Raw genomic sequence first — 20,843 nt, 5'->3', positions numbered from 1 at the left:
GGCACTGAACAACAACCACCACCAAAAGAAAAAGAAAAACCCTTCTCTCATGGGGTTTACATTCTACTGAGGAAGACAAATAAATATACATTATATATCAGGTAATAAGGCTCTAGAGGAAAATGAAGCAGGATGAGAGAATAGAATGTGACAGGTGGGGCTAGTGCTATTTTATATTTTATGTAAGGTGAACTGACAAAGCCTCATTAATAAGGTGACATTTGAGCAAAAGCTTAAAAGAGGTAAGAAAATGAACCATGTGGATATCCAGTGAAATAGCACACAAGAATAGGGAATTATAACAAGTGCAAAAGCTTACATGTCGAAAGATGCCTGGTGTGTCTGAGAAACAATAAAGAGACTAAAGTATCTGGAACACAGGGAGTAAGAGGGAGAATAATAGAAAACAAAGAGCTAGCCAAGGCCAAGATCACATAAGACCTTTAGGTCTGTGGTATTTTTTTAGCTTTTATTTAGCAAAATGGGAAGCCTAGAAGCAGGAACAACATGATCTGACTTCTTTTTTTTTAAAGGACTGTTCTAACTGCCAAACGGAGAAGAGGCTTGGGCAAGAGTGAAAGCAAGGAGATCAGCTAGCACAGACAAGAGCTGGTAGTGACCAGTTAAGAGCTGGTAGTGATCTCACCCAGGGAAGTAACAGGTCAAGTGATGAGAAGTAACTAGACTCAAGATATAGTTCAAAAGAGGAGCTAAAAGAATTTCTTGGCCGGGCGTGGTGGCTCACGCCTGTAATCCCAACACTGTGGGAGGCCGAGGCAGGCAGATCACCTGAGGTCAGGAGTTCAAGACCAGCCTGGCCAACATGGCAAAACCTCGTCTCTACTAAAACTACAAAAATTAGCCAGGTGTGGTGGCACACGCCTATAATCCCAGCTACTCAGGAGGCCGAAGCAAGAGAATCACTTGAATCTGGGAGATGGAGGTTGCAGTGAGCCAAGATCATGCCACTGCACTCAGCCTGGCCGACAGAGTGAGGCTCCACCTCAAAAAAAAAACAAAGAAAGAAAGAATTTCTTGACTAATTGGATGAGTGTCTAGAAGAATGGAATCACAACTTTATTGAAGCAGAAAAGACAAGATTCAGATAAAGGTTTTGGTTATTGGTGCTATTTGCATGTTTTATTTCCTTTATGGGGGAATCAAAAATGCAGTTTTGGACGTATCAGGAAATCCATGTATGTAAACCTATCCAAGTTCCATGTCATTACACAAACGAATATGAATCTGAAGTTCATGGGAAAGCTCAGAATTCAGATATCAATCCAGGAGTTATAGCCCATAAAAGATTTTAAAGATCATAAGACCAGATGATACTAGGGATTGAGTACAGATATAGAAGAGAAAAGGTCCTAGGACTGAGTTCTGGGATTCCCCAAAGCCTAGAAGTTAAAATGACGAGGAGGATCCAGCAAAAGGGACTGAGAGGAGGAGGTGATCAAGAAGGTAGGTGTAAAAGAAGAGAGAGTGGCTCCAAGAAGCCAAGTGGGCTGGGCATGGTGGCTCACGCCTATAATCCCAACACTTTAGGAGGCCAAGGCAGGAGGATCTCTTGAGCCCAGAAGTTTAAGACCAACCAGGGCAACATACCAAAACCTTATCTGTACTAAAAATTTAAAAATTAGCTGGGCATGGTGGCATGTGCCTGTGGTCCCAGCTACTCAAGAGGATGAGGTGAGAGGATTGCTTGAGCCTGGGGGGTCAAAGTTGCAGTGAGCCATGATAGCACCACTGTACTCCAGCCTGGGTGACAGAGTCAGGTGAGACCCTGTCTAAAAAAATAAAAAGAAGTCAAGGGAAGAAAGCTTTTCAAGAAAAAGAGAGTAATCAACTCTTTCAAATGCTGCTATTGGGTTGGATAAAAATTTTTTAATCAGTTGCATTATAGAGCTGGGAACTAAAACCTGGATAGAGTGAACTCAAGAGAGAATGAAAGAAAGGATTTCCACTTCTGCCCGCAAAGGATTAACTGGTACAACAACTGCACTAAAATAATAAGTAGAAAATCAGACAGAATACATAAAATAACAGCTTTCAGGTACTGAACAATAGAAAGCTTGAGACTGTAATCCTTGAGAGAAAGGAAACAAACACAATGAGCTTACAATCCCCTCAGCTTGCTCCAGAGGCAGTTTCCAGGCTACAAAACAAGAAAGGGAAAGCAAACAGAGCCTGGCAGACAATCTGAGTTGAGGAGATGGGGATCAGAGTTTGGGTAAGCAAAGGTGGCTAGAACTTAGGGGGCAGAATACCAGAGAGGAAGCAGGTGTGCAGAGTGAGCGCTGCAGAGATCTGCAGAAAGGTCCACTTGAGAACTAATCTGCACATGTGTGAAGGGAAACTACCTGAGGCTGAGGAAAGGACCACCAGAAAGTATCAGACTGAACAATTCCTAGTGCCCACACAGGGTGGGAACATTCGGGTTTACACAAGACGAAGAATAAAGAGACCTTATTATACACTGGGCATTGGGCAGAATTTTCAGAAGCATTTTACCTTAGTAGTGGAGCTAAATAAGTTTCAGAATAAAAACCACAGTCACGCGCTGCATAACGACATTTCAGTCAATGATGCATCACTTATACAACAGTGGTCCCATAAGCTTATATAGTATATTTTGACTATACCTTTCCTTTGTTTAGATACACAAATACTTACCATTGTGTTGTAATTGCCTATTCAATACAGTAACATGCTGTACAGGTTTATAGCCTAGAAGCAATAGGCTATACCATATAGTCTAGGTGTGCCATAGGCTATACCATCTAGGTTTATGTAAGTACACTGTATGGTGTTCATACAACAACGAAATTGCCTAACAATGCATTTCTCAGAACATATCCCCATTGTTAAGCAAAGCATGACTGTACCTGGGATTTTTCTACAACAAAATTCAAAAGCAATCTTCAAAAGGATCAAACTAATACTAAACTGTAACTTAAAACAAAACCTAACACTCTTTAAAGACATACGTTAAAATCCAGCACCCAACAACGTAAAATTTACAATGTCTAACATAGAATTTAAAAATTACCAGACAAGTAAAGGAAGAGGAAAAGATCCATAACCAGGAGAAAAATCAGTCAAAAAAAAAACAGATTTAAAAATATATATATATGATGGCATTCATAGATAAAAACCTCAAAACGGCTATTATTAATCTTCTCCATTTGCTCAAGAAAGTAAATGAAGCAGGGATTGTCAAACTGTGCAAAACTCTGTTTTTGTCAATAGAGTTTTATTAGAACACAGACGTATTTTTAATATTTTGTTTGAGAAAATAGAAGCACTTCTACTACATTCTGAAGTATAATCGCTGTCTCAAGTAAAAACACCTGTATAATTGGGTTCTAAGATTAAGAAGTCACTTTTTCCATGGGAGACCATTTTTACTTGAAAGAATGATTGCCAGATTAGCTATGCTTTTTCTGACTTAAGTATTTGGTAGATGTTTTCTCAAAATGAGCAAAATAAGCCTGACACTTCAAGAAAAACAAGTGGCAATATTTACTGCCAATGATAAAATTAAAGCTTTTAATGAAAAATCAAAATTCTAAAAAACTTACATCTGCTACGATGAGTTTGACTGCATCCCAATGCTTAAATACTTTTTGTTCAGATCAGTGAAGATACTAATGAAATTTTTTTATATTGAGTAATAAAATGTGTCAACATTTAGAAGAACTCCATAAGACAGTGAACCAATATTTTCTGAGTGACAAATGCATAATATTACAAAATCATGCATGGGTAAATATCCATTAAGAGCCTAAGACAGATGAATAGATTTTAATGTGACTATGGAAAAAATGCAATAATATGGTTTCAGATTCTATATCACAACTAACCTCTGGGTAACTATTACTCAATTCCTGGTATAGTATCAAAGAAGCATATCTTTAATTATCTGAAGAGAATATTAAAATATTCCTCCCTTTCCAGCTATAACCAGTATAAGGCCAGATCTTCATATCTCAACCAAAACAACAGATTGCAAAAGACTGAATGCAGAAGTAGATATTCAAATCCGGCTGTCTTCTGTTAAGTCAGACACTAAAGAGATTTGCAAAAACGTAAAACAATGCCACTCTTTTCTCACCTTTTTTAGTCTAAAATGTATTTATTTCCCATAAAAAATACATGTAAAGGCCAGGTGCAGTGGCTCACATCTGTAGTCCCCACCACTCAGGAGGCTGAGGCAGGAGGCTCTCTTAAGTCCAGGAGTTGAAGGTTTCAGTGAACTATGATCATGCCACTGCACTCCAGCCTGGGTGACAGAGCGAGACCCTGTCTCTTAAAAAAAAAAAAAAATGTATGACAGGCAGTTTTGTGTCAACTTGGCTAGGCCATAGTCTCCTGTTATTCTATCAAACGCTAATCTATGCATTGTTGTGAAAGGATTTTGTAGATGTCATTAATGTCCATAAACAGATGACTTTAAGTACAAGAGATTATCCTACATAATCTGGGTGGGCTAATTTGATCACTTGAAAAGCCTTAAGAGCAGAACTGAGGCTTCCTTTAAAAAGATGAAATTCCACCTATGGACAACAGCTTAGGCCCTTGCCTAAGAGTTCTAGCCTGCCCTTTCCAACAGCCTGCCCTGTGGATTTCAGACAACTCCACATCTGCATATGCCAGTTCTTTGCAATAACTCTCTTAATATATGTGTTCTACTGGTTCTATTTTTCTAATGGAGCCGTGTTTTGGTACAATATGCTAACATGTAATGGCCGGGCACAGTGGCTCACGTCTGTAATCCCAGGACTTTGGGAGGCTGAGATGAACAGATCACTTGAGGTCAGGAGTTCGAGACCAGCCTGGCCAACATGGCAACACCCTGTCTTTAATTTAAAAATTCAAAAATTAGCCCAGTGTGGTGGCAGGTGCAATGGTGGGCACCTGTAATCGCAACTATTCAGGAGACTGAGGAAGGAGAATCGCTTGAATCTGGGAAGCGGAGGTTATAGTGAACCAAGATCACACCACTGCACTCAAGTCCAGGCAACAGTGAGACTCCATCTCAAAAACAAAAACAAACAAAAACACACCATGTAATGGACTTACTGCATAATAGATAATAGTTAAATGTTCTTTAAATTTTCCAGTTTAAATTTCTAATATGGTAAATATCAATTGACATAATCCACCTAAAGAGTTTAAGGGTCCTGAAAATTAAAACTTTAAAAACTACAGCCATAAAGCAAAATCTGAAAGGTCAACCACCAAAAAAATCATAGATAACAAAAGATAGCATAACCAAAGTTAAAAGACAAATTATAGAATTATTGCCTAGGAACAAAATCATATAAACATAAATATCCATAATACACAAAGCATTTATATATATCAACAAGAAAAAATGGACAAAATGTATTTCTAGGCAATTTGCCAAAGAAATATAAATGGACAATGAATATATGTTGGCTCACAATAGTTAAAACAATGAGCTATCACTTTTTTCCCATAAGTATGACAAAATTAAAGAAACTAAAAACAGTGATGAAGGCTCTCAAAGTACTGTTGGTTGAGATACAATTACATAAAATATTTCTAAAGGAGAATGTGGCAGTTTATACAAAAATTTAAAATATATCCTTAATGGATTTCTGATGGATTAAAGATATTGACATAAAAGATAAAACTATAACTATATTAGGAAAAAACTGTAAGACAGTATCTTTGATACCTAATAGTGGGGGAAAACTTGTTAATTAAGATCTGAAAACCAATACCATTGGGCAACAACTTCAAATTTACAAATTTCTGGCCAGGCACGGTGGCTCATGCTTAGAATCCAAGCACTTTGGGAGGCGGAAGCAGGAGGCCTGCTTGAGTCCAGGAGTTCGAGACCAGCTTGGGCAAGATGGTGAGACTCAGCTCTACAAAAAAATTTTTTTAATTAGCCAGGCATGGTAGCACACGCCTATAGTCCCAGCTATTCGGGAGGCTAAAGCAAGGGGATCCCTTGAGCCCAGTAAGTCAAGACAGCAGTGAGCTATGATTGTGCCACTGCACTCTAGCCTAAGTCAGACCTCATCTCTACTAAATTTTTTTTAATTATAAATTTCTCTTCAACAAAGGACACTATAAAATGACAGATAACAGAGCAGGAGGAGATATTTACAATGTGTAAAACTGACAATTAATATTTATAAGACACACAAAAAGCTTCTGCAAATCAAGAATAAAAAGACTGGAAGCCCAATGGGAAATGGGATAAAGACAGATTCATAGACAGAAAGCCCAAATGTCAAACAGGTATTACTGAACGAATGAATGAAAATACTACTTGGATCCTTTCTCAGAGTCAATCATTTTTTCCAACCACAGTTCGTGGAAAGAGGACATGAGTTCACCTCTCAGCTATCTTACTAGCCATATGATCTTGGGCAAATCACATGGTTTCTGAGTCCCATTTTCCTTATTTCTAAAATGAAGATCATAATACCCCCCTCCTCACCTGACAGTGCTGCTGTATGCATCAACTGAGATGAATGTCAATTACATCATGCTGCAATATGCTCTAATTTATAAAACATTATTTATAGCATTATCAGTCTTAATGACCATCACATTACAGAATGGCTAGCATCCCTAGACCACATCTATTTATTACTGTAAAAAAAACCACTTATTCTTGTACCCCCCCTTCAAATTTCCAAAGTACCTACTAAAGGGGAAACTGTCTGCCTTACTCCCCCAACTAAGAACTACTAATTTATAAAATGGAAGTAGCACCATTCTAAAGGGCCATGCTGTCAGAAAAGCTACCTTTATACTCTTAGTCCATCAAACCCCAAAATATCCCTGAAAACCTATTAAGAGCTTTATTTCTAAAATCTTCTTCCTCCCTGGATGAATCATTTGCATATCAATTGCTAGTGAAGATGTCCTGAGGTAAAACACCACTGCCTTCCCAACTTCCCCTTCCATATCATCTAACTTAGCCTAACCCTACATCTACTCTCAATGTCCCACTCACTGCCCAGAACCACTCATTTCTGATACACAAATAATGCTAACTATCAATCCCACAATCAAAGGATTTACTGTGGTAGAACGCCTCAGAAAATGGTTAGAAGTGCTCCTCTTTTAAAAGAAAAAGAAGTTCTAGGCCACATATTAGTTTTTCTTTTGCCAACAAATCTCACCTTGCAAGTGACTATGCCTTAATTTGGACCTGATAGCTACAATGCACTTTAAAGATTCCAATTCTGGAAAGAGTTAACTGCTCATGGATACAGATAGACTTCTTTCCTAATCAGTTCCAGAATCAAAAGGCATATGTCAATTAAGGAGCAAAACCCTGTTCAGAATTATTAGTTCCCTATGTGACTTCATAGCTCTTATATAAAAGGAAAAATAAAAGCTTTTCATTAGTGACCACATGCCAACTTGAAATAAAACATATGCTTAATGTAAAAAGTTTTCCAAAATCCTAGTTAAAATATAGCATCATAAATGTGCTAAAATGTAGGCTTACTACTTCTCAAAGCTTCTTGTACATATGCACTATTTCTCTGTTCATTCATTCAATATGTATTACTGAATATAATGTTATGAATCTATTAATTTCTTACAGATTCCAGAATATTCCAAAGCTTTGTTACAGTAATAAGTATTTATGACTAATTCTACTGTATATCCTAGAAACTTTTCAGGATCTCCCTCCCCACTAATACACCTAGATTTAAAAATGATAAAGTAGCAAAAACTGAACTGAGGAAAACCTACCCAGTGTCATGAAACCATCTCAAAAAAATGATTAAGAGGGAATTTATCTCCCCTATTGTTTCTTTCTGGGTCAAAGATTCCAAATTTATACCAAAAAGCAAATATGTCAACGGTCTTAAGACCACACTGGTATTACCTTCAGAATCAGCCCGAGTCATGGCTGGTCACTACCACTCCCTGCCTCCAATTTTATATACAAATCCAGAAAGAATGATACTCTAAATACAGTTGTATGGCACATAACAATGGGGATATGTACTGAGAAATGTGTCATTAGGCAATTTCACTGTTGTGCGAACATCATAAAGTGTACTTCTACAAACCTAGATAGTATAGCCTACTACACACCTAGGCTATATGGTATAGCCTATTGCTCCTAGGCTACAAACCTGTGCAGGGTGTTACTATACTGAATATTGTAGGCAATTGTAATACAAATATCTTTGTATCTAAACTTTAACAAGATACAGAAAAATTATGGTATTATAATCTTATGCAACCACCATCTTATATGCAGTCCATCCTTGACTGAAATGTTATGTGGCTCATGACTGTAGTTTGTTAGGTATTAAAGATAACTATCTGTGGGGAACTTGGCACCCTGAGAGGTGACATGCACACCAAATACAGCAGCTCCCTCAGATCTAAGCTTAGCCATTGCTCCCACACACTACCAATACAAGTACCTCTCCTTTGTATACTAAGTTAAAATATTTACAATTTCACATTTTAGTGATTACTTGATTGTCTTCCTCCCTTGCTGGACTAATTGTCTTCCCAATTTTCAAAGTTTTTCTGATTTCATTACAACTCAGGAATATTCACTTCTACCTCCTAAAATTCCAGTCATATATCCTATCTCCTCAGGCCCCCACCTTCCAGAGTACTGGCTCTCATCTCTTACTTCCCTACATCCCTCAGATTTTCTCACATACTTATTGATCCCCTTCAATTTGCAGTTCTAAAACCAAACCTTCATTTTCCTTTACCCATTTTATTTCTCCAAAAGCGTTATTTCAATACGTCTATTACTATTTGCCATCCATATTACCTTCATTTTTTATTCTTAACCCAGAGTTCCATCTTTTTGTGATTATCTCTAATATGGACAATATATTGTTAATTCAGTTCATGTATACTGAAATTCTCATGGTTGCCAAAATTTTCATAGACTAGAATGTGGGGATGGGTCACTGGATTAATCTATTTATCTACATTCTCAAGGTATGTACAAGCATATGCTACCTAAGACTATATCATATCTTAAGCAGAAGTCCAGTGGGTTAAACAAAACAAGCAAGAAAACAGCAGATCTTCTCTGGATCAATCAGAAGAGGATCCGGATCTTTGCCTGAATAGCATTCCCCTCTCCCCAAGGCAGTCCCTGTAACTCAGTCTGGTTAGCGCCAGACTACACAATTATCTAATTCGGGGTGTCCAACTTTGACATCCTTGGGCCCCAGAGGAAGAAAAAGAATTGTCTAGGGCCATACATAAAATACACGGACACTAATGATAACTGATGGGCTTTAAAAAAAAAATCACAAAAAAAGTCCTAACGTTTTAAGAAAGTTTATGAATTTGTTGGGCCACATGCAAAGCCATCCTGGGCTGCATGCGGCCCATGGGCTGTTCTAATTGTTAAATAGTCTGGAGATACAATTGTGGTCTATGATGAACCAGTATGATTAACAACTATTTAGATTACTATCTTCTAAAAGACAATAAACTACTTAGTGCATTGCTTCTAAAAATAGAACTGACCTTTCCAAAGTGCTTTTAAGTATATTATCTGCAGGGTTTTCTTTTTGTTTTCTTTAATACATTTTAAACTTAAGTAATTTTTATTTATTCCTCCTTTGATTTCTCCCTCCTTCTTAGTAAAAACATATCTAGATATTTATAGGAAGAAATTATTTTCTACTTTTTCTCACTTACCCTAAATTCTATATATGTAAATCCTTTAATCCTTCAACATATTAATTCTTTAAACACATTCTCATTTGTGCTGATTAGCTGGCTAGCTTTGTAAGCACAAAGTGGAGACAATGCTAAAACATACAGAGCTACAACATAGTCCTTTTTGAGTCTCATATTTCCCTAGCTTGCCTCTTCTCTAAGTCCAGAAACAGCTGGGGCTGGGACAGAAACTGTTAATTACCAATCCAATATCCATTTCCACTTCTTCCTTGCTATGAGAGCCCCAGTTTTATTCAGGCAGCAATATTAACCAGACAACGCATCATGATTGTTATGACGATCTTCTCCCCTCACTTTCCCAGCCTCTTTTTACATATAGAGGTGACTCAGTGAGAAATCTGCAAGAGGACTACAGGCAGCAAAAAGGAAATCCACAGAAGGGAGGAGGCAGATATTCTGAATAAAAGTACACTTTCCTGATAAAAGATATAGTTGGCCCTTTTCCTTCCCATTGACTTGAGCACAGAATGAATCCAATGTCTGAAAATGTACATGCCCTAGGTCTCCCTGTTATCACTGAGACCTGAGCGACCCAGTGCCAGCAACCACCTACTCAAGTCTTGTTATAAGAGATAAATAAACCTGTTTTTGTTTAAGCCACTGTTCTTTGGGTAGTCAGTTACCTGCAGCAGTAAGCTTTCCTAACCGATTGACCAACCTTTCCTGATAATTCCAAATAGGGGTTAAGCGGTCCTGTAACAGAATGAAGGAAATGTGATCAGACACTACAGGGCCAGCTCCGTTCTATGACCCACCATGACAAACTAGAAGGTGGTATAAGAATGCCAAGTCTGTCATATATATCAAAGAGCATTCCTATTTTTTATTCTACCTGGCCCTATCACCAGACCTCAAAATCCATTCCATGTGGAAGCCAGATGATCGCTCATTTTTTTTTTTTTCACATGGTTACCATTTTATTTTTGGTATGGTGAGAACTCTTAAGATCTGATCTCTTAGCAAATTTCAAGTATATAATACAGTATTATTAACTATAGTTGCCGTGCTGTACACCAGAACCGACAAAGAACTCAAACAAATTTACAAGAAAAAAACAAACAACCCCATCAAAAAGTGGGCAAAGGGTATGAACAGACACTTCTCAAAAGAAGACATTTATGCAGCCAACAGGCACATGAAAAAATGCTCATCATCACTCACCATCAGAGAAATGCAAATCAAAACCACAATGAGATACCATCTCACACCAGTTAGAATGGCGATCATTAAAAAGTCAGGAAATAACAGGTGCTGGAGAGGATATGGAGAAATAAGAACACTTTTACACTGTTGGTGGGACTGTAAACTAGTTCAACCATTGTGGAAGACAGTGTGGCAATTCCTCAAGGATCTAGAACTAGAAATACCACTTGACCCAGCCATCCCATTACTGGGTATATACCCAAAGGATTATAAATTATGCTGCTATAAAGATACATGCACATGTATGTTTACTACGGCACTATTCACAATAGCAAAGACTTGGAACCAACCCAAATGTCCATCGATCACTCATTTTAAGCCTTGTGGAGAATGGAATAAAAAACCAAATACAATATAAAGTTCAACACCTATTCTCAAATGAGCTTCATAAGAGCTCCTTGTGAACTTTGCAACATAATTCCAACAAAGGAGCTAAAATCTTACCTCTTCATTTTCCAACCTGCCTCTGATGTAAATACCAACATGCACATAGGCAGAAAAAGATATGAAGGAGAAATAAGTAAATATGGAGGATGCAAAAAGTAAATAATTAAGGCTCTATGCAAAGACAAAAAACGTAAGATTCTCCATAAATTCATTTGGAAAATGCAGACAAGTCACCTGCTACTCTTCTGCTACTGTATGTATGCAGATATCACTCAATTCATTGATAAGGTTTTTACACTGCTCTGAACTGTAATACTAGATCTGATGGATCCAGAGAAGATCTGCTGGTTTTTTGTTTGTTTTGTTTAACCCACTGGATTTCTGCTTAAGATATGATATAGTCTTAGGTAGCATATGCTTGTACATACCTTGAGAATGTAGGTAAATAGATTAATCCAGTGACCCATCCCCACATTCTAGTCTATGAAAATTTTGGCAACCATGAGAATTCCAGTATACATGAACTGAATTAACAATATATTGTCCATATTAGAGATAATCACAAATTACAGATGCAACAGTTTACTCCTTAAGAAGACATCCTAAACTCAGTTTTGTATGTGGTGCACAGAAAGCGGAAATCCATTACAGTGAACTGAACTGCTGTTATAAAAATAATCTTAATCTTTGAATTATTTACCCAAATTCCCCAGGACCTTTGTAAGAGCTATTTGCACATTAGCTATTTATGACATAACTGGCTATTTAATACCTACTTGGCTTGTTAGTTGAAGGTTAGTCATTGGCATTTTAAAGAGGACTTGGACAATTTGAGTGAACCACTGTCTTTACCAGCTTTAATCTCAAATATATTTTCATGTTCAAATTTCCAGTGGTCTCAATGTTTATTCTTCGGTTCTTTTTTTTTTTTTTAGCCACTTATTTAAGTCAAGATCCAAATAAGTTCATCACATAGCAATTGATCAACAAGGTTTTTAAATCTGTTTTAATCCAAAGGTTCCCCTTCCAATTATTTTTTAATCTTACAATTTATTTGTTACGGAAACCAAGTTGTTTGTTCTGGTATTTCCCACAGTTTGGATTCTGCTAATTGCATTTTCTAGAGTAGTTTGACATGTTCCTCTCTTCTCTAGCTATGTTGTAAACTGGTGGCTGGATCTGAAGCCTTGATCACATTCAAATTTGATTGTTCTTCCATCAGAAAGTACCCCAGTGACGCATCATCTTTTCGTGATGTTAAATGCCTAGATCCATTAGATTGTCAGAATTTGTAATTTGGTAATATTCGAACATTCCTTATTCATTTACTACTGGGATACATTTATAAAAAGACCAATTTAGGCCAGGCGCAGTGGCTCACACCTGTAATCTCCAACACTTTGGGAAGCCAAGGCAAGTGGATCATCTGAGGTCAGGAGTTCAAGACTAGCCTGGCCAAAATGGTGAAACCCCCTCTCCACTAAAACTACAAAAATTAGCTGGTGTGGTGGCGCACACTTGGGAGCCACTCAGAGGTTGAGGCACAAGAATCACTTGAACCCAGGAAGCGGAGGTTGCAGTGAACAGAGATCGTGCCACTGAACTCCAGCCTGGGCAACAAAAACAAAACTCCGTCTCAAAAAAAAAAAAAAAAGATCAGTTTATTACTCAGTAACATAGTTCATATAAAAACAGAAAAATAGATACTTGACTTCTCTTTTTGCCCATTTTCACAATAATGAGTTGCTTCTTCAGAACCCTCCAATGACAATCAATTGGTTCCTTTTCATCTCTTAAGGTCATTATAGACTCATTTAATTATTTCATGTTTTAATCCACTGCTATTATTATTCACATTGATCTGCAATTTGTTCCGTCTTTGGCCAGTGGGAGCCTCTTCTGAGTCTGTTGGACACCCCCGAATAGTCTTTGTAGCTTCCTCGCTAACTAATATGATGTTTCACACTCAACTTTAAAATTTCCAACCCCAGAATTGAGTTAGCAATTTCCCCAAGGAATACTCATTCCTTTTATTAAGAAATGGTGTCTGGATTTCATAATCAGAGTCCCATTGTAAGTTGAGAAACATCTGTCCTTATAAAGCAGCTAACCTGCTGTTTTTCTTTTTAGTTTACCCTTTGTCCCATTTTCTACTTAAATTCCTCCTTATTTTTTCAACTTATATCTTCCTGACTTTCTGCAAAACACAGTTTAGCCAAGATCCCTACTTATATCAATAAGGAATACAAAAGACAAAAAGAAACTGTTTCCTATGTGAATTTTAAAAGAAAATTTTATTTAAAACAGCATTCTGTGTTCTTAAAAAACAGGCGGGGAGCCGGGCATGGTGGCTCATGCCTGTAATCCCAGCACTTCGGGAGGCCGAGGCGGGTGGATCACAAGGTCAGGAGTTCGAGACCACTCTGACCAACAAGGTGAAACCCCATCTCTATGAAAAATACAAAAATTAGCCAGGCCTGGTGGCAGGCGTCTTTAATCCCAGCTACTCAAGAGGCTGAGGCAGGAGAATCGCTTGAACCTGGGAGGCAGAGGTGGCAGTGAGCCGAGATCACGCCACTGCACTCCAGTCTGGGCAACAGAGGGAGACTCCATCTCAAAAAAAAAAAAAAAAAAAAAAACCACAGGCCAGGCACAGTGGCTCACACCTGTAATCCTAGCACTTTGGCAGGCCGAGGCGGGCAGATCACTTGAGGTCAGGAGTTCAAGACCAGCTTGGCCAACATGGTGAAACCCTGTCTCTACTAAAAATACAAAAATTAGCCGGGTATGGTGGCACACACCTGTAGTCTCAGCTACTCGGGAGGCTGAGGCAGGAGAATTGCTTGAACCCGTGAGGTGGAGACTGCCATGAGCCCAGATCGCACCACTGCACTCCAGACTGGCAACAGAGCAAGACTCTATCTCAGAAAAAAAAAGGGGGGGTGGAGGGAGGATGTTAACCTATGTGTAAATGTTTCATGCTGTATGTAAGTTACAAAAGTAAAACATTATAATAGAAAATAAAATCTCATACCTTTCAGCACTAAATGCAGACTCTGTGTCAATGTACACCACAGCTCCTTCTAATCCTCCCATGTTGGTGGGTAATGTAGCCAAAATGCTCATCATTATACAAAACTGAGTTTTTCCACAACCTGGTGGACCTGTAATCTAAAAAAAAAAAATGTTATTTGGATAAACATCACAAGCCAGTCAAAGCAAAATCCTTTTAAGGCCTTGCCATATATGCAGTCCAAATAACCTGGGTTCCCAGGAGAGAATTAAGCCCAAGACATCCATCGTATGTAATGAATTAACTTCTCCCCTCTGCATCTGAATTGGCACTAGTTATGTACTATACTTGGAGGAACTGAGAAAATAGTCACTGAAATCATCCACTGTAATTTGTAGTTCAGATGAGAAACTTTTAGTTGAGAAAGGCTGAAACATTCACTTATTTATACCATCATAACTTGGCATTCTACACCTTTTCCTCATAAAGATCTTATACTAGGACCTTAAAAATATTTAAGAGTCTTTAATAAATGGTTGAGCATTTGTTACAAATTAGCATTTCAAAACAATGTTGTACTAGTCCCATTAAGGGCTACTTTAATCCATATTTTTAAGAGTATTTAGGGGTGAAGCGTACTGATGTATACAATTTACTTTCAAACAGTTCAGCAAATAAAAATGTGTATGTGTATGCATGTATGTATGCAGAAAGAGAAATAAAGCAAATTCATTGTTTTACAAGCAACTGTTGAGTTGAGGTGACTCCTACTTTGAAGTGTCTGTTTTGAAATCTTCATTGGCAGAAAACTATTTTGAGATTATAAAAGTTGAAACCAAAAGAGTATAGGCAGGAAATAACAGGAAATTAATTATATCCATATTCAAGTGTAACTAGAAGTAGTTCGGCTCTGTGTCCCCATCCAAATCTCATGTTGAATTGTAATCCCCAGTACTGGAGGAGGGGCTGGTGGGAGGTGATTAGATCATGGTGGCAGTTTCCCTCTTGCTGTTCTCATGACAGTGAGTTCTCACAAGATTTGATGGTTTAAAAGTGTGGGGCACTTTCTCTTTCTCTCTCTCTCTCTCTCTCCTGTTCTGCCTTAGTAAGATCTCTTTTTCTCTCTCTCTCTCCAGTTCTGACATAGTAAGATGTGCTTGCTTCCCCTGTAAGTTTCCTGAGGCCTCCCAACCATGCCTCCTGTTAAGCCTGCAGAACTGTGAGTCAATTACACCTCTCTTCTTCATAAATTACCCAGTCTCAGGCAGTTCTTTATAGCAACGTGAGAATGAACTAATACAGTAGTTAACAAAATTAATTTGAAAATGTTTAGAAATATCTCCTTTAAATGTATGCTATTTGTCACATTAGTTGTGGCACCAAATTTTTAGAACCAATGCACTATTTCTTTGTGAAAACAACACTAAAGAACACTTTTTTTTAACATTGAGAGGAAGGGAAGAGGAGAGGAAGGGAAAAGAAAAAAAAATCTAAGAGAGGAAAAAACGTCTGGGCTAAAACTGAGACATACAATAAAGAAACTGTCTCAGATACATTATAAAGTAGGAAGAAATAAGTAGGAATGATCCATGAGTCTAAATCATCTAGATCTGTGGTTCTCAGATTTGAGTGAGCATTAGATTCACCTAGAAAGTTTGTTAACCAGCATTTCTGGTTCAGTAGGTCTGGGTTATGGCCTGAGAATTTACATTGCCAGTAAGTTCCCAGGTAATGCTGATGTTATTATATACTTTGAGAAACCACCGTTTCAGAATTTAGTCTAAAGACAAACTTCATTTATCAAAGTTCAACCTTAAAACACAAATGTTTAGCACACGCCTGTAATCCCAGCTACTCCAGAGGCTGAGGCAAGAGAATCACTTGAGCCCAGGAGTTCTAGACCAGCCAGGGCAACTAAGCAAGACCATGTTTCATAAAAAAAAAAAAAAAAAAAAAAAAAAAAATCCCGTATTTAAAACTACGTGCTGGTTTATAATCTTTACAATGATCATTTAGACTTTAAGAGTAAATAATTACTCCTGTCAATAATAGCTTGTCAGATTATGAGTGATCAATAAAGACAGTTCTCCAAACTTCTTTGACCACATACCCCAACAAATCAGCCAAAAAAAGGAATCTAAACAAAATTTAGTACAACCCTCCAATATATGCATATTTATTATATGCATACTATTTTACTAATATATCCTATACAGTATAAAACACACAGGAAGTATGAATTAAAAATCACAAACATTAAAAATCATTTTATAATATTTATTACGTATATAAAAGATCTTTTTGCTCTCATAAAAGCTTACCATTTTTAGTAGAGCAATGATAATAATGAAAATAATAAGAAACCAAATTGTATTTTTAAAAAATAATAACGTGAACATTTTGTGATTTGGTGATTGAAATGTCAGGTCCTAAGTTCCACTTATTTCAGTACTTAACTGTAATGGCTGCATAGCTGAAAGGGGATAATTACAAACATGCAAGGATTGACATTAAAGAAATACATCATTTGTTGGACTTAACTAAATTACTACTTGCATTTTTCAATACCTTCCATCAATTATGCAAACGTTTTTATTGATCTTTGGTTAAGAAAGTTCCATCTTCCTTCACGTCAATTGATCTTGCAGACTAAGCAAAACATGCCACATTTTAATATTTTTAACAACTGGTTTAAAAACCCACTGAAACTTTTTTGTGTGTGCTTACATTTATTTATTTTTACTGAAGTATGACAATCAGCCAGAAAAGTACATGAATCACACCTGAGCAGTTTGATGAATTTCTACCACAATACTCATTTGCCACCAGATATGTGTCATGGGTTTTGCTTGTTTTAATATTTTTTAATTGATAAATAATAATATATATTTATGGAGTTCAATATGATATTTTGAAATATGTTTACAGTACATTGTAGAATGGTTAAATCAAGCTAATTAACATACCTATCACTTCATATACTTATCTTTTTTTTTGGTGAGAACACTTAAAATCTACTCTTAGCAATTTGAAATATACAACATTATTACTAACTATAGTTACCATGCTGTACAATAAATCACCAACATTTATTCCTACTGTCTAACAAACTTGAGACCCTTTTACCAACATCTCTCCTTCACCTATTCCCTCTTCCCCCCACTGACTGAAACTCTATTGGGAACATTTTTGAAGAGTATAAAAAATATTTTTCCAAGTATTTTTTAAGAGTGCAGGTAAGTTTTCATAAGACACACACATCTTTGACAACAAAAATCACATGATAAAAGAAATATTCCAAACAGTGATTTTAAAAACATAGATGTGTTTTTATCCCAGCCTTTATAAAAGGCAGTTACATTTTCACTCCTTGTTAAAACATTACCTTTACCTTGAAGAAATGAAGTAAGAGTGTTACATTGATTGGTTGGTTGCTTGGTGTTTAATCTGCAATGCAGATTACATAGTCACTTGTCATACAAAAAGGGTCAGCAAATTTGACATCTCGTCTTTTAAAAAAACATGCTTTGCTCTTTTTTTTTTTTTTTTTTTTTTAAAGACAGGATCTCACTCTGTTACCCAGACTGGAGTGCAGTGGCATGAACATAACATACTGAACGTGGCCTCAAATTCACACATGCCCAGCTTTTTTTTCGTAGAGACTGGGTTTCACCATGTTGCCCAGGCTGGTCTTGAACTCCAGGACTCAAGCCATCCACCCACCTCAGCCTCTCAAAGTGCTGAGGTTACAGGCATGAGCCACCATGCCTAGCCAACCCATCTTTTAAGTTCAATGATTCTGTTACAATCTTTGCTGTAAGATAATCAGAGATGCTCTTGTGATTCAAATGATTCTCATGGTCACTCCTCATCTCATTACGGAGTACAATAGGGATTCTATATAACGGTTAGGATTTTTTGTTTTTTTGTTTTGTTTTGTGACAGGGTCTCGCTCTGTCACCCAGGCTGGAGTGCAGTGGCATGATCATGGCTCACTGCAGCCTCTGCCTTCAGGGCTCAAGCAATCCTCCCACCTCCACCACTCAAGCAGCTGGAACTACAGGCACACATCACTATACCCAGCTGTTTTAATTTTTTGTAGTGGCAAGGTCTCACTATGTTGCCCAGGATGGTCTCGAACTCCTGAGCTCAAGAAATCCTCTCGCCTTGGCCTCCCAAAGTACTAGGGTTACAGGCATGAGCCAACAGCCCAGCCTAACAGTCAGATTTTAAGAAAAATTAACAACACTGATACCATATTGAAATACTAACTTTGCACATCTGACATCAACCTATGTGTTGCTATAGCTTACCTAAGGATGATGCAACAGAAAAGTTGAAAGACTTTTACAGGGACCATCCATATACCCACCACTTACACTCTGCACTTACAATTTTTACTGTATTTCTTATACTATACTATGACTACACTGTATGCTTTCTGTATGATTAATCCATTCACCAATCCATCTTAGGGTTTTTTTTAATGCATTTCAAAGTAAGTCAAACACATTAATATAGTTTCCCTCTAATAGTCCAGCATGCATAGCATTAACTAGAATTTAATATGTATTATTCCTTTTTTTCTTTTGCAATTTTACATGTACTGAAATGTGCAAATTATAAGTCTACCATTTCATAAATTTGAACAAGTGCATACATGTATGCAACCTAAACTCTAATAAAGTGAAAACACTATCATTATCCCAGGAAATTCTCTAATATACATTGTTTTGTATTCACAAAGTCACTTATTTTCAAGAATATATCTTCCCTGATACATCTTTATTTTAATGGCACAAAATGAAATTAGTTCTTCATGTATTTCATTATTGAAACAAAATATAGCTACTATGATAATCTGAGCCTTGTTAGAAACATCTGTACTTCAAATATATAGCTTCCTCTCACATTAAATAATTTAAGTTCTCAATGATTCAAATCATCTTCCAAGATTTCTACGCATCTTCTGAAAGTATTTGTTCACGAAAGATTCATTTAAGGCAGGGCACGGTGACTCACATTTGTAATCCCAGCACTTTGGGAGGCCAAGGTGGGCGGATCACCTGAGGTTGGGAGTTCGAGACCAGCCTGACCAACATGGAGAAACCTCGTCTCTACTAAAAATATAAAAAATTAGCCAGGTGTGGTGGCACATGCCTGTAATCCCAGCTACTCGGGAGGCTGAGGCAGGAGAATCACTTGAACCCGGGAGGTGGAGGTTGCAGTGAGCTGAGATCACACCATTGCATTCCAGCCTGGGCAACAAGAGCAAAACTCCGTCTTAAAAAAAAAAAAAAAAAAAAAATTAAATTGTTGCCATATTGTTTCCTATGTTTTATTTCATCCATTTTATGAGCAAGTGTGTCCCTAATGTTACTAATAATGTACTGTGTTTGGTCTTTTGCTGTTAATAAAACACAAAAGCGGCACAAAATTAATCTATCATTAATTTTAATGACATTTTTCTGGATACTGAGTTATGTATAACATAACTTTAAATGTCATGGAAAAACTTTTGTCAGTTTATCTTCCTGTCCCACATGTTCATTAATTATGATAGCTTCCTACTATCGTTAGCCAGTATCTCAAGGGAATAAAATATCAGAAAGTATTTCTTTGTTAACAATAATGAATATAATTCCATCTATCAAATTGTCTTGCTTATAATTTCACTTTTTCTGGACATCTTCTCAGCTGAGATTAGATTGTTGTTGATTTTTACTTCATGAGAACTATAGGAGAAGCATCTGCTCTGACCTATACATGTGTGTGGCTCACTTCCACTCTCACTATTAGTACTGCATACAATTTACAGTTTCTTTGCAGGAATCTTTCTTGCCATTTATCTGTTTCGCAAGCTTTGATTTCGTTAAATCCATACATCCACCTAACTAGATATATGCAGACTTATAATTCATCCCAGTATGTTGAAAATAAAGGTAGCAGCAAGGGGCCTCTGTCAACCCCTGCATGCTTTCCTCGTGCACTATAACTGATACCTAACAGCCTGACACACACACCAAGTGAGGATGTCAGTGTTGATCCACGGATTAAATGTTAATGAAGTTAAATTTCATTTGTTAGATTGAAATAATAAAAGTTTTAATATTTTCTTCCCACAACCTAATGAAACATTTTACGTACTCTGCTTTGGAGAATGCTAGTCTAAATTCAGAGCTCTAAACATTTTTTATGGAACTTTCTTCATTTTCAAAAACAACATGGATCAAATTAGTCACCAGATATCAGAGCAAGGGAAACTTCTGTCAGTAAAAGTTGAAAGTGGATCCTGAAACAAAGAAATGCTTATGCTTACTAATGATAGCAACAGGAGGCAGTCAAATGCCTAGGCAGATAGGGTAGGGCCAGGTACCTGGTGAAACCCCACCTCCAAGCCAGATACAGTTCAAAGCCTGAAAGCCAAGCTACAGGTTAAATCCCCTGACCAGAGGGAGAACTCATCTTCCTGTTTGGCACGCTTTCCTCTGGACTGATCCTCTCA

The 20,843-nt window shown here is 37.2% G+C and overlaps 1 protein-coding gene across 8 annotated transcripts in view; it reads right to left on the bottom strand.

The window, feature by feature from the left end:
- RAD51B (RAD51 paralog B) overlaps positions 1 to 20,843 on the bottom strand; it is a 775,981-nt gene that overhangs the window by 718,305 nt on the left and 36,833 nt on the right. For all 8 annotated transcript variants that reach the window (XR_012090986.1, XR_012090988.1, XR_012090987.1 and 5 more), the window contains exon 5: positions 14,360 to 14,496. Coding sequence is in view for 5 of the 8 variants with exons in the window: in XM_073011105.1 (XP_072867206.1) it covers positions 14,360 to 14,496 (137 nt within the window). In the remaining 3 variants the exon portion in view is untranslated. The remainder of the gene's footprint in view (positions 1 to 14,359; positions 14,497 to 20,843) is intronic.

The sequence above is a fragment of the Chlorocebus sabaeus genome, chromosome 24 (assembly GCF_047675955.1).
Source record: "Chlorocebus sabaeus isolate Y175 chromosome 24, mChlSab1.0.hap1, whole genome shotgun sequence".
In the NCBI taxonomy this organism is placed as follows: Eukaryota; Metazoa; Chordata; class Mammalia; order Primates; family Cercopithecidae; genus Chlorocebus; species Chlorocebus sabaeus.
This window is presented reverse-complemented; position numbering and strand designations above follow the sequence as displayed.